Source organism: Paroedura picta, chromosome 10 (assembly GCF_049243985.1).
Source record: "Paroedura picta isolate Pp20150507F chromosome 10, Ppicta_v3.0, whole genome shotgun sequence".
NCBI classification, from domain to species: Eukaryota; Metazoa; Chordata; class Lepidosauria; order Squamata; family Gekkonidae; genus Paroedura; species Paroedura picta.
The window spans coordinates 77,809,790-77,824,242 of NC_135378.1; the positions used below are offsets into that span (position 1 = coordinate 77,809,790).

General features: G+C 48.5%; 1 protein-coding gene across 8 annotated transcripts in view; it reads right to left on the reverse strand.

Moving 5' to 3' along the window:
- Nucleotides 1-14,453, reverse strand: part of ARHGAP24 (Rho GTPase activating protein 24) — a 361,634-nt gene that overhangs the window by 1,155 nt on the left and 346,026 nt on the right. For all 8 annotated transcript variants that reach the window (XM_077300990.1, XM_077300988.1, XM_077300987.1 and 5 more), the window contains 4 exons: nt 11,848-11,980; nt 10,533-10,606; nt 9,076-9,197; nt 5,197-6,268 (listed from right to left, as the gene is read on the reverse strand). In XM_077300990.1, the coding sequence (XP_077157105.1) occupies nt 5,197-6,268; nt 9,076-9,197; nt 10,533-10,606; nt 11,848-11,980 (1,401 nt within the window). The remainder of the gene's footprint in view (nt 1-5,196; nt 6,269-9,075; nt 9,198-10,532; nt 10,607-11,847; nt 11,981-14,453) is intronic.

Below are 14,453 nucleotides of genomic sequence, written 5' to 3' on the forward strand. Positions count from 1 at the left end.
AGGAAGCTACACAGCCAACTCTTTCATCCGCTCCTTGTAAGGCATGGATTCTAACCCATCAACCGTCCTTGTTGTCCTTCTTTGAACACATTCCAATTTGTCAATAGCCTTCCTGAACTGCAGTGCCAAGATCTGGACACCATAATCTAAATGAGGTCTAACCAATGTGGAATAGAGTGGTATCATCACTTCCCTTGCGCTACACTCTATCCTTAGCCATGCAGCCTAATATCGCATTAGCCTCAACTGCCACATCACACTGCAGGCTCCCATTCAACTTTCTGTCCACCAAAATGCCAAAGTCCCTTTCACATGTACTACTATCTAGCCAGGCAGTCCCCATCTTGAATTTATGTCATATGTCTCCATCATCTGGTAAACAAAGGTATTACACCTTTGACACTGCAAGTTTGGCTATCCTCTCCGATACCTACTGGCCGACTTATCATTATCAATTAATTTCTTTTAAATGCCAAACTGTATAGGAATTATCAAAACCTTTTGTGGCAATTAATCCCATGCTAATTTCGCCACGTGACTGGCATCTTTATTCACTAGTACGATACGATAACATTTATTGTATGTAGCCAAAGGCCATTACAAAACACAATTAAAACAATATGGCACAAATATAAACAAATAAAACAATATTTCTCCAATATTGTGTACCTAAAAATGTAAACATGGACCACTAAGTTACAATAAAAGGGATAAAATGGTGTATCAAGGTGGAGGCTCCTGTAAAAATGCATTAGCTCGAATCTTCCTGGCAGCCAGAGCAAAAAGTGCCACCCTATAAGAGATATAGGGGTCGACATCTGATAACAGATAGGTGACTTTGTTAAAATCAGAAATAGGGTGAGAGTTTGGTAATAGCTTGGCAAGGAATTTGCCCCTGGGTTCGGAGTACAGATAGAAACACCGGCTATCCCGCTCCGCAAGTTATATTTTATTCTGTTATTTTACTCTGCTAATTGAAGTTTCCTGAAGGTCTGTGGCTGTGTGCTATCTTGTGCTATCTTGTGCTACTCTAAACTGAAGGCATTCCTCAATCTTATTTTGTTAATTATACCAACCACGGAAGAGCAGCGCTTATCAAGGAGTGCCTCCTTAGCAGAGGGCCATAAATCGCAGCCTAACTTCAAGCTCTCCAATAGGCAGCTTTAGTATAAAAGGGGAGAATTTTTTTTCTTCAACAACCACTGTTTTACAGAACTACAAAGTTACAAAAAATTGTTTTCAGCTTGGAGCAATTTTTTGCTTGTCTGCTTACCTGTTCCTTTAACTAATTGTCCAAGTATCTCTGCTGCCACTCATCATATGGGAATGGGAGTAAAACGCAGGTGTGAAGAGGATTTAAACTTGCCAGCTCAAAAACAGACGAGAATAGGGGATTACTTTGTGACCAGCAATGCCTCAACATTTAGCATTCCCACCAAGAACCGTTTTACTCCTCTGGCAGAAACTGAAGAAAACCTAAACTTATTCACTAGTAAGTCTCGTTTAATGATAGTCAAGTAGATTGCTAGAATGTCTGATAATCTGTGGGTTTACTTATTCTGAAGGACTGGCTGAAGATACAGTAGGCATAAATATGCTCAGTTTTTCAGAAGAGAGAAACGCTCACTCACAAACAAGCCGTTCCCCTTCTCTTGGTTTTTAAGGTCATCAGATAACCTCTCTTCACCCATTCCACACGATGAGCTAGAAGCACGGCTGCTGTACATTTCCTAATCATGCCCATGTTCAAACTTATCACAAGTGGAAAGAGATAAACTATGACATGGGGACTGAATGAGCTCAGTGAAGGCTAATGGAAACCATGTTTTGAAACTCTCGGAAGAGGGAGGGCTGTATAAAGTGAACAACTGAAAATCCGCAAACGGTAAACAATTTCGCTAAATTATGTCATACGAGATTTATACACACACTGTCTGGAAGGGATTGTACAACTTGCAGTTTAAGGAAACGCCATTTCTTGTGAGTGAATGAGGATTCCATGAATGGGGGGAATGTTTGTAGGCATCCAGGAAGACTTATTAATAATGTCACACTGTTATGGATGAATGGGAGATACCTTTCTTTAGGAATTAATTTACCAGGTGAATGCTCATAGAATAGACCAGGGGTAGTCAAACTGCGGCCCTCCAGATGTCCATGGACTACAATTCCCAGGAGCCCCTGCCAGCATTCGCTGGCAGGGGCTTCTGGGAATTGTGGTCCATGGACATCTGGAGGGCCGCAGTTTGACTACCCCTGGAATAGACTGTACAGCCAAGCACATCTCCAGGGGCCAATCAGAAGCCTTGCTGGACAAGAGTCCACCTGGCCCCTGATCTAGAGGCACGTGAGACCATGAAGCTATTACTCCAGCTTGGTCCTTGCGACAGCCTCTCTGGGACAGCGCAAGCCCAACTGAGGCTGTTCTGCAGTCCTTAACACCAGACACAAATAGGGGCCACAAACCTTTACTGCTGTGGGGTGGGTAGAAGAAGAAGAATGTTGAGAGAGAGAACCTAACCACAGGAGGAACCTAATCCTCTTCCCGACCATCGCTTTTGTGCTCAAAACTGCCCATCTGGCAGAAGCACTGAGCTGATATTTGTTCCTGAAAAAGGCTTTTGGAATCTGCTGGGTGAAGTGCATGATGGGAGCAGGATCTAAGGCACAGGGGCAGCCGGTGAGAAGGGAAACGAGCATCGCCCCTGATCCGACTCTGCTCTCCCTGGAATCCACAGCATGGCCACACGTGTTTGGGGGCTGGGGCAGAACAACAAGGCACTGGACAGTCGGCTGTTTCAAGGTCAAAGACACGCTTCCTGGGGCTGGTCAGCTCAGCTGAACTCTTCATCAGCTTCTTTCCCCTGTTCCTTCTCATTTTACCTTCTCGGGGTCTGTCTGAGAGCCAGTTTGCATTCTGTCTACCTGCTGAGGCCTTCACTTCCTCCAAGTACCTTGTACGTGTCTCTGTGCCTCCGTTTTGGGTTACCCTTCTCAACTGTCCACTCCAGCCCATTCTAGAAATCTGCCAAGGAAGTTCTTTCCTACTTTTTTTTTTTGACATATGATCTTCTCTGTCCTGGGCCTTGTCTCAGCCAGGTAGTCCAGCATGACCAAGTGAGGGAAGCCAAGGAACTGGCTTTGATAGATGGACTTTATCACTTATGTCAGTCCCTGAAACATTTTTGGGTACCCTCCAAAGCAAGCTGATGTTTTTGAAAACTCAAGTTTCATGAATGCAAAATAACTTGATTCCAATGCCCAAGTTTCCAGCCGCCCACTGAGAATTCAGACTCTGCAGTGGCTTCTGTCTGACATTGAACTTCGGGCTCTTGAAATGTGGAAGGCTCATTTGCGGCTTTCTATAATGTTATCAGAAGTCTCCTGGGTTCATTAGAGCCCATGCTATGAATCTGAAGCACCCACCTGCACCTGCAGCCGCTGTAGAACACGTCTTCCCTTTCTGAGTGCCTCCTTCTCTTGTCCCTTGGCATTGAAGGAAATAAATTTCATGGCTCTCATTTGCATTTACAGCTAGATCCTTAGATCACCGGGTGGCAGAAGGGAGGAGGTGAGGGATATATAATCCCCTGAGAGATAAATTAAGCCAAGTGTCAAAATGTCTCCTGACCTTTTATTTCTCTTACTCATGGTTAATGCATCACTTCATGTTGGAGCATCTATAATTGAAATGGTTTTCCTCCTTGGGATCTGAATGAAAGGCCCTCGTGTAATGATCTGAGGCTCACCTAGCAGGCAAAATAACGTGGAACTCTTTCACAAGGAAGCAAGCTGGATAGCCCATCTTAGCCCAGGCTCAACAGAACCTGGAAGGTAAGTAGGGTTGGCCAAGGTCAATGATTGGGCAGGGGAACTACTTGCATATGTAGGCACAGTGAGGGAGTGGAGAGGAAAAAGAAGAAGGAGCAACTGGCTTGTAGAGGTTTATTTGCATTCTTATATTCTTCATTTGTGTGTTACTTTGTTATGGGGGGGGAGTTGTTCCACATGTGTTTTAGAAAAAGAGTTGGGTTTTATATCCCGAAGGAATCTCAAAGCAGCTTACAGTCGCCTTCCCTTCCTTTCCCCACAACAGACACCCTGTGAGGTAGGTGGTGTGAGAGAGTTCTGAAAGAACTGTTCTGTAGGAACAGCGCAAACAGGACTAACTGGCCCAAGGTCACCCACCTGGCTGCATGTGGAGGAGTGGGGAACCAAACCTGGTTCTCCAGATTAGAGGCCCCTGCCCTTAACCACTATCCCGCACTGGCTCCCCCCCTATATTTTATACTATATTGTGTTATGTCCGCCATATTTCATTTTTTTTTTTTGCTGGACATGAAGTGGTGCAATATTAAACTGACCACTAGAGGGTATATGTGCGGAAAAGGGGGGGAAGGACCCTGAAGCAACAGGAACAAGCAAGCAAGGAAAATGAGAAAGCAGAAAAGCCTGTACAGTTCTGTTTTCCAGCAGATAACCTGTAGGGCAATTCTTCCAGATGAAGTAACTCTGCAGAACAATCTAGACCCCAAGGTACTGCAATACTGAATAGCCATATATTTCAGTCTCCGTTTGCTGCTAAGAGTTCAGAGAGCTGAACCAACAGGATATGTAGTTTTTTATAAAAATAAAAAAAGCCCAAATGAAATGAATTATAGTCATATTCTTAGGAAGTGTGCAGGACCAGGTAAATTTCTTAGAGTACTTGTCATAACATTCTGACCAGTCTTTTCTGATTTCACTGAATAATGGGGAACTGTGTATTATTTTGCAATCAGGAGAACAGTTTGATTTGCCTTTGACTCTCTAATGAAGCTCTTCTGATTGGCGACTGGAGATATGATGGGCTGTTCATTTCAATAACTTCATTGTGGTGGCCACTACAGAGTTGGCTTTATTTGTTCTCTTATATTACTTTCCCCGTGTATTTTAAAAAATTACTCTTCTGCCATGTGTTTAAGCTTCCTTTGTATGTGTGGCTCCACCTCCCACGGCAGCCATTTTGTGCTTTGCTCTGCTGCCCACAAGCAGCCATTTTGTAGCTGTGTTCACTACGCTATGTCGGAATTCTGAAGGGGCCCATAGGCTCAATACAGGCGGAGTCTCCCGCTGAACCATGCCCTCGTTAATGAGGCCTCACTATGCCACTCCTTAAGAAGGTCCTGAAATGGTGAACCTACCATGGATGCTTACCTTTTTATCCTGGTTTCATACTCCAGCTTTTGCTTTGCCATTTCCTGCTTTAAACTCGACACAAGGCTGTGCAAAGCGCTGTGATTGCTTGTGTTGTTGACCACGAACGTTTCGCTGTTGTCGCTGCTGCTGGTGGCCCGGCTGCTGCGCCCCCCGACACTCCTCCGGTCGCCTTTGCCCTCGTAATCTCCTTGGTTGGAGAGCTCTTCATGTTGGGGTTCGTCCAAGACGGGGTCTTCGAAATTCGCTCCGTAAAAGTCTTGTTCGGGGCAGGTGGTGGTAGAAGACCGGCACGAGTTGGAATGTTCGGGGAGGGATATTTCGCACGAGGAGGTGGACCAAGTGGCACTGTCCACGCTCTGCTTGTCTTCCGCGTTCACCACGGAGAACTGCTGGTGCACGTTGTCGTAAGTAGAGAGTCTGTTGTGTTGGCCCGCGTCGCCCATGGGCTCCTTCTGTTTGCTATCTCTCAGTGTCACATACCCATTGGGCATCCAGCCTTGGTTGCGGCTGTTCAAAGAGTTGCTGTGGGTGTCCGTGCTGGAGATGCCCATCCTCACGCCGCCGTTCTGCACGCTGTGGGTGCCCATTTTGGTTACTGGCCCTTTCAGCGACGAGGTTCTTCTGCTCTGCAAGGTGCCGTTGGGTAAAGCTGGTGATGTTTTCTCTTGGCCTTCCACGGAGCTGCTGAAGGACCCATTGGTGACTATGCCACTGCCTTTATTAAATGCTGGATTTTTTTTCACCATGAGGGGCGGGCTTCTGGTGACATCCAGCTTGTGAATGCTGTTCCTGGGGCTGTTCGACTTGCTCCCGGGCTGTGCTGTAGGAGAACCGTTGTCCACGATGGTCCTTTGGGGAGACTCGGGGGTGTCCCAAGAGCAGCGTCTTACGGGCGAATCTTTCGTGTTGTTGTTCTCTTTGTTCTGGAGCTGGCCTATGATGACTTTTTTTTGGATCTCGTTGTTGTTGTTGCACACCTCCTGCCCACTTTGGAGGTCGGTGTCCTTGGGGAATAGCAGTTCATGTTCACTGATCAGCATGGACATCAGCTGCTGGACCACAACCGTACCTGGAAGACAACACAATGCGTGTCAAATGGGTAGGGATAAGGATGTTGAGATGGAATTTCTTTTGCATTAATTTCATCCCATTGGTCCTGGTCCGTCCCTTCGGGGCAAGAGAGAACAACTCTGCTCCATCCTCTATATGGCACCCTTTTAAATACTTGAAGATGGTTGAAGATCCCCTCTCAATCATCTCCTAGCCAACTTTAGGATTCCAGTTTGGTATAGTGGTTAGGAGTGCGGACTTCTAATCTGGCATGCTGGGTTTGATTCCACACTCCTCCCCCACATGCAGCCAGCTGGGTGACCTTGGGCTCCCCATAGCACTGAAAAAACTATTCTGACCTGGCAGCGATATCAAGGCTCTCACAGCCTCACCCACCTCACTGGGTGTCTGTTGTGGGGAGATGAAAGGGAAGGCGACTGTAAGCCACTTTGGGTAGAGAAAAGCAGCATATAAGCACCAACTTCTCTTCTTCTATGATTCTATTCTATGTGTTCAGGTGACAAAAAAAATACTTGTAGACTGCAGTGCGTGATGTTAGCATATGTAAGAGCAAGCCAGTTTATGGAAGCATTGCTGGAAGTCTGTGAATTACAACAAAATCTTTTGCAGAATTATTCCCATTAAGTCTGGCTTAGGCAGGATGAGCAATGGGGTTGTGAGTGTCCTGCATAGTGCAGGGGGTTGGACTAGATGACCCAAGAGGTCCCTTCCAACTGTGTGATTCTAGGATTCTAGGCTGGAATGACTCCACACAGGATTGTGCTATTAATATGTTCCTTCCCAGTTCCCATTGCCCTTCTATCAACTTTGCAGTATGGCAGCCAGCGTGGTCTGATCCACATGCTGAGATTGGGGTGAACCTCTCTGGCGACAGCTCTGCAGCACACCCAACATGACACAGAGTGGCGCAATCTTCATTCTTGACTTGGCCCCATGACTAGATCCTCTGTATGTGGATCAAAGAGCCTCTTGTGGCGCAGGGTGGTAAGGCAGCAGACATGCAGTTTGAAAGCTCTGCCCATGAGGCTGGGAGTTCAATCCCAGCAGCCGGCTCAAGGTTGACTCAGCCTTCCATCCTTCCGAGGTCGGTCAAATTAGTACCCAGCTTGCTGGGGGGTAAACAGTAATGACTGGGGAAGGCACTGGCAAACCACCCCGTATTGAGTCTGCCATGAAAACGCTAGAGGGCGTCACCCCAAGGGTCAGACATGACTCGGTGCTTGCACAGGGGATGCCCTTACCTTTTACTATGTGGATCAAAGTTGGGGTGTGCTGGCAGAACAAGTCAGATATCTCAAGAGAACAGCCTGCCAGTTCAGGAGCCCAGAAGGAACACGGAGGGAGAACAGCAAGAGCAGGAAGATAAATTATCTCCTTCCCATGTATGAGTTCCCCTCCAATGTTACTTGAAGCTAGGCTGAAACATGGTTGGCTGGAGCCAGAAACCCACAGTGGACGTGTCAAGGGAGAGAGAGAGAGAGAGAGAGAGAGAGGGAGGGAGGTTTTGCAGTGTATCACAGCGCAAAGGGCTGTTCTGTTCATTTGATACAAACATCACCAACCCCTCCAAATGCAGGGCTGCTGGAGCTGCCTGAGAGCATCAGGCTGACGGGCTTTTTTTTTTTTGCAGAATGTGATAAATCGCAGCAAGCTCCCCTCCGTCAGGTGCGGGGAGGCTCTCTTCGAAATGCACTCTGATAAATGGCTGTGCTCCTCTCTGCAGCAGGCTGTGGTGTGCATGCGAGAGGGGTCACACAGAGCTGGGAGAAACCACAAAGGGCCATCCAGTCCAGTCCCTCACCTTCTTGCGGACTTAGAAAACACATGCTCCTGAGAGGCACGCATCTAATCTTCTCCTAAAAATTTCCAATGAAGGAGTCTCCAGCACCCTCCAAGGCAGCATGTGACATCTATGAACAGCCCATCAGAAAATACTTCTTAATATTTAGATGGAACCTCCTTTTCCATAATTTGAACCCCTTGCTCCTCGTCCTTGTCTCAAAGGCTGCAGTAAATGAGTTGGCCCCCTTTTCAACATGTCTACCTTTTACATAGCTAAACACAGCTATCCTATCACTCCTTGCCCTCCTTTTTGTCAGCAACTCCTTATTCTAGGTCGGTTTGGTTGAATAATCACAAATATAATCCAAAGACCTCTTGAGATGCTAAGAATTCTGTGGCCCATCGATGGTTCTTCCCAGCAACTGCACTTGGGACTGGCTTGTCCAGCAAAATAAGAAGTAACTTCCAGGAAACAAAATTGCCCTTAAGAATCTCACGCTGAAGGAGCAGTCAATAAATGTCTGAAATCAGCAGAAGGTCTGCCGTTTTTAAAATGTATTTATTTGCTTTAGAATAGTTCTATGCTGCCTCTCCAGAGCCCTGTTTGAGTACGGTTTAGGGACTTCTACGGTATCTTTATATCTAAATCTGAACTAGGCTGCAGAGTGTGGGTTAAAAATCAAACCTGGCTCTCCAGATTAGAGGCCGCCACTCTTAACCACCACACCAAGCTGGCTCTCATGTGTGCATAGAAACTTACACCCAGAATTAAGTTTTGTGGGTCTTAAACGTGCCACTGGACTCAAATTGTGTTCTATTCCTTCAGACACACATGGCTACCTACCTGAATCTCTCTGCAATGCTTTGTTACAGCTCCTTCATTATCCAGTCGCTGGTCCAAGGAAGTGTTTTATTAACTTGGGGCAAAGTGCCATCTTTTGCTGAAATGCTGTCACTCCTGTACTGATGTCCGTCTCAGACTGGCTTGCGATTCTTTGCCATCTGATCACCTCCCAAGCTTACCTTCCATGATCGTAAGAGGATCTTCCACTTTGGGACGCAGGATGTTGGGGCCAAACACTGTGGCGAGGTTTTGCACGCTCATTTTGTTTACACCAGAGTAGGACTGGACTTCATCCAGGAACCTGTCCCAGGCGGAAAAGAGAACACTGTCTTAATAGGATCACGGCAGAGCATTCCAGTAAGGATACATGTTATGCTGAGTGTTCCTGCATTGCTTAGGTACCAGGTGGAAAAGCCAAATGACACAGTTATATCCTGGGGTTGGCCCAAAGTAATGAGCAGGTGGCCACACCTTCCAGACCGCCTTAATGGCCAGCCTGGCCTCGCCCTATCCCAGGTCCCAATAAAGACCAACAGGGTGTATGTCAGACCTGTGTTCTTCATCCACTTAACCACTGTATTTTATCAAACCGGGTTCCTCAACATGGTGCCCGCTGGTATTTTTCTTGGCTCCCAGCAAGAGTCCTTATAAGACAGGATTTGTTATAGGTAGCCCACATTCCACTGAAAGGGGTGAGGAGGACCAGGGCTGGTTTATCCATGTAGCACACGTAGCAGGTGCTATGCACCACACACTTCCAGGGGCCTTCCCCCTCCGTGGATCTGGCCCATAGCTTCTTTCCTCTCCCCTTTTCCCTCTTTAAGGACACTCGGAGTGACACCCCCTTCCACTGTAAGGGGTGTGCGGTGGGGGGCTTTGATCCCAGTCTGGTTGCTCATGTCGAAATTGTACTCTACTAGGGCACCGTGAAGAGCCTCTTGTGGAGCAGAGTGGTAAGGCAGCAGACATGCAGTCTGAAAGCTCTGCCCATGAGGCTGGGAGTTCAGTCCCAGCAGCCGGCTCAAGGTTGACTCAGCCTCCCATCCTTCCGAGGTCGGTAAAATGAGTACCCAGCTTGCTGCTGGGGGGAAAACGGTAATGACTGGGGAAGGCACTGGCAAACCACCCCATATTGAGTCTGCCAAGAAAACGCTAGAGGGTGTCACCCCAAGGGTCAGACATGACCCGGTGCTTGCACAGGGGATACCTTGACCTTTACCTTTAGGGCCCCGTGAATCCTTAAACTGGTTCTGGCGCTCTGGGCCCTGCAAATAACTAAACCACCCCAGAGGAGGAGGAGGAGGAAGAGTAATCTCCTGGATGTGTCTTAGTTAACCAATGGTTCTGCTGCCTCCTTAGGATTTCTTTCTTCCCAGGGGGTGTGAGGAGCATTTGGGTTTGCCTCCCGTGGGAGCGGCTTTGGGGGTAGCACTTACCACTACCCCCCTCTGAAAACCCCAAAGATGCATGCAGGCTCAAAAGGGCCGGGGATCCCCGGTATAAAACGCTGGGCAGCTATCCAATGCACACCTATGCAGAATTACTCCCGTTGAAGCCCAGTCCAGTTGGTGAGACACCTCCATCTTGGAGACCACTGCAGGAACACCTGCTTTGAGGACTGCGAGAGGATATTTACCTGCAAATATACTTCAACAGGTTGTAGTTGACCACGGGCAAGCTCTTTACTTGCTTGGCTAACTCATTCAGCCCCTGAGTGCAGATAAAGAAAAACGCACAAACATTTTTAGAATTAGGACCCTTACAAAATAACCACCCCCAACCCTTCAGTGCATAAAACTAAAACCCTCCAGGTGCAATGTGCTCAGTTCCAGGCAGTTGTCGTACCAGGAAGGACAAATTTGGCTGGTTCAACATGTTTTTGGTGCCATTCCAAACAGACCTGCCCAAGCACTGAGATCTCAAGAAGAGAGCCTTCTTGTAGCCCCGCCCCCTCTGAGCAAGGGGCGGTGACAAGCAGGACGGCCTTTTCTGTGGTGGCCCCTGGACTTTGGAACAGGCTCCCCCTGGTGGTTGTCCAGGAGTGTACATTACATGGTTTTCTCCACCTGATGAAGACACACCTCTCTACCCAGTTCTTTGATGTCTAGTTTCCTCTGTGTTGTCGTGGGGAGAGGAAGGGGAGGTGATTGTAAGCTGCTTTGAGACTCCCTCGGGCACTGAAAAGCAGGATATAAAACCCAACTCTTCTTTTATTCTTGCTGTGAGTTTGATGGGGCAGACAGCACACATGACAGGCATTGTGGAGGACAGAGAAGAGCAAGAGTCCAGCAACGCCTTAAAGATGAACCCACTTGAGGCAGGGCCTGAGCTTTCGTGAGGCACCACTCTCTCCTCGGAGGGGGACAGCCACTTTGGCCTCATTCACCTTGATCCGCCATGAAGTCGGCAGGGCAAGGGGAAGAAGCACAGTCTCTCTCCGGGTATCTGCCCTGAGTTTCTGAAGATGGGGCAGAATATCAATCCCCCAATAAATAAAGAAATATCAGGAAAGGAAGCATTTTAAGCAGGCTGATGGAGCAGTGCTTATACTGCCAGTGCTTATACTGCCAGAGAGCCAGCTTGGTGTAGTGGTTAGGAGTGCGGACTTCTAATCTGGCGAGCCAGGTTCGATTCTGCACTCCCCCACATGCAGCCAGCTGGGTGACCTTGGGCTCGCCACGGCACTGATAAAGCTGTTCTGACCGGGCAGTGATATCAGGGCTCTCTCAGCCTCACCCACCCCACAGGGTGTCTGTTGTGGGGAGCGGAATGGAAAGGCGACTGTAAGCCACTTTGAGCCTCCTTCAGGTAGGGAAAAGCGGCATATAAGAACCAACTCTTCTTCTTCTTCTTCTTCTTCTTCTTCTTCTTCTTCTTCTTCTTCTATACGTATTAGACTATTACGGAGCAGTGGATAACTTTGCAAACTGAAAGAGAAGTAGCAAACTCACCGTTTCTTCCTCTTTGCTGAGCAATTTGGCGCAAGACAGAAAATCTTCATACTTGGCATACGGGATCACTGGTTCTGGGAGCTCTCTGAGGTACAGTTTCAAAAGCGACGCCACTGTGTGTACGTCCGTGTTTCTGTGGGGACAAGAGCAGAGAAGACGATCTCTTAGGACGGGCGTCCGTTATCGGAAAGACCGCTGAAGAAATCTTCCAGTACTGCTGAGGAAAGGGGGAAAAGGATCAAAAAGAGGTTAGCATCTGGGAAGCCTCTCTAATTCAGAGGTCCCCAAGCTTTCTGAGGCTGAGGGCATCTTCGGGATGTTGGCACAGCATGCTGGGTGCCACAAAATGGCGGCTGAAGGAGGTAGAGCCGGCTGCAAAAGGGGTGCCCCAGCTTCCCTTCGGTGACACGGTGATAATCTTTGTTCTGGGGGGGGGGGACTGCTACCAAAGCAACATTTCTGCACAGCCACCCTCCAGTGGCCACTCAGAAGCCCCGCTGGCCAAAAGCCGTACCTGGCCATGTCCACTTGCTAAAAACAGTTAGTGGGGACCAGAGAATGTGTTGGTGGGTCCCTCCCGACCACTGGTTGGGGACCTCTGCCCTACTTGCTGGGAATTGTAATGGTTAAGAGGACCAGCATCTAATCTGGAGAGCCAGGCTTGATTCCCTACTCCCCCTCCACAGGGAACCTGCGGGGTGACCTTGGGCCTGTCACAGTTCTCTCATAGCTCTCTCAGCCCTACTGGACTCACAGTATGTCTGTTATGGGTGGAAAAAGGGAAGAAGACTGCTTTCAGACACATGGAGCCTGCTGAGTGACCTTGGACCAGTCAGTTCTCTCAGAGCTCTCTGAGCCCCACCTGCCTCACAAAATGACTGTTGTGGTGGGAGGAAAGGAAGGTGACTGTAGGCTGCTCTGAGGCAAATGGAGCCTGCTGGGTGAACTTGGGACATCCATAGGTCTCTCAGAGTTCTCTCAGCCCTACATGCCTCACAAGATGTCTATTGTGGGGGTACGAAACGAAGGTGATTGCAGGCAGCTTTGAGACACATGAAGCCAACTGGGTGACTGTGGAACAGTCACAGTTCTCTCAGAGCTCTCTTTGCCCCACCTGCCTCACCAAGTGCCTGATGTGGGGAGAGGAACAGAAGGTGATTGTAAGCTGCTTTGAGACTCCTTCGGGTAGAGAAAAAAGGGGCATCCAAACCAACTCTTCTTTATAAAATGGCTAAACGTTGGTTGCAGATTGACCACTGCCCAAGGAGTCCTGAACTTTGTACGTTACTCCAGTTCCCAACACAAGGCTATGATTTGCATGGCTCCAGAGACCCCCCCCCTTGCTGTTCCCCCAGAGTCGCTGGCAAAATATTTCCAGAAACCCACAAGCAGGGCATGAAAAGAGCTCCCTCCCCATGTTTCCTTTATAAAAACTGGTCTTCAGAGGCATGCTGCCTTGGGATGTGGAGGTTTCCTTTAATTGTGGGGGCCAGCAGCAAAGAGAGCCATTCCGTCCCATGAATTTGTCAAACTCTCAATTTAAAAAAAAACAACAGATTAGTAATGTAATTCCAAATAGATGAGAGAGCGACTGATGACGGAGCCATCCCGTGGGTAGGAAATGCCGTACATTAATGGTTTGTTGTCTGAAAACTGGCTTCTCCCTGTCCTGAATCTACCGCTGATCAATTATGTTGTCTGACCCAGAATTTTAGTGCTCGCCTCTCTCCACTGTCTCCAGCTGCATGCACATTTCTTGGCAAACGCTGGACGCTTGGACTCAATTCTCGCACACTCATCACTACACACCACAGCTTGTTTTTAATGAGCCAGGCCAAGTTTTCGGGGGGGGGGGGGACGGGACTTGCAAATGATGCTGTACAGGGGTAGTCAAACTGCGGCCCTCCAGATGTCCATGGACTACAATTCCCAGGAGCCCCCTGCCAGCGAACGCTGGCAGGGGCTCCTGGGAATTGTAGTCCATGGACATCTGGAGGGCCGCAGTTTGACTACCCCTGCTGTAGCACATCACAGCCACAAGATGGTGGTGGTGTAAAATGAGATGGCGGAAACCGGCTTCCTCGCCAGCAAAGGCTCTTTCGGCAGCAGCTTCCCAAGAGGCACGTCAAGGAAGCCACGGAGGTGCCCCTAATGAGACAGGGGCTTTTCCTCAGGCAGGGCTTCAGGACGGAAATGCCAGGATGCAGAAGGACCCAGGACTGGTCGTCTCTGGTTTGACACTTGGTGCTCCTGAGGAAGCAGGATCTGACTAACAGAACTTCGTTCCTTGCTCAGACTGTGAACCTGCGTGGTGCCACAAATCTCTTTTTGACCTCTGATATGAAGGCTGTCTCCTGCCTCATGGGCGGAAGCGGGCTGCGATTCCTCAAAATGAACTGAGAAAAGGTGGGGCTTCCCCTGCAATTCAACACACCACCCCTTGATTTTTCAAGGGATGTGTGTCGGTCAGTAGGAAGAAAAAGCAGAAGTGTTGGCTTTTATATCTCCCCCTTTCTATACTCTCAGGAGTCTCAAAGCAGCTTCTGCTCCCTACAACAGGCACCCCGAGAGAGCTCTGAGAGAACTGAAAGTGGCCCAAGGTCACC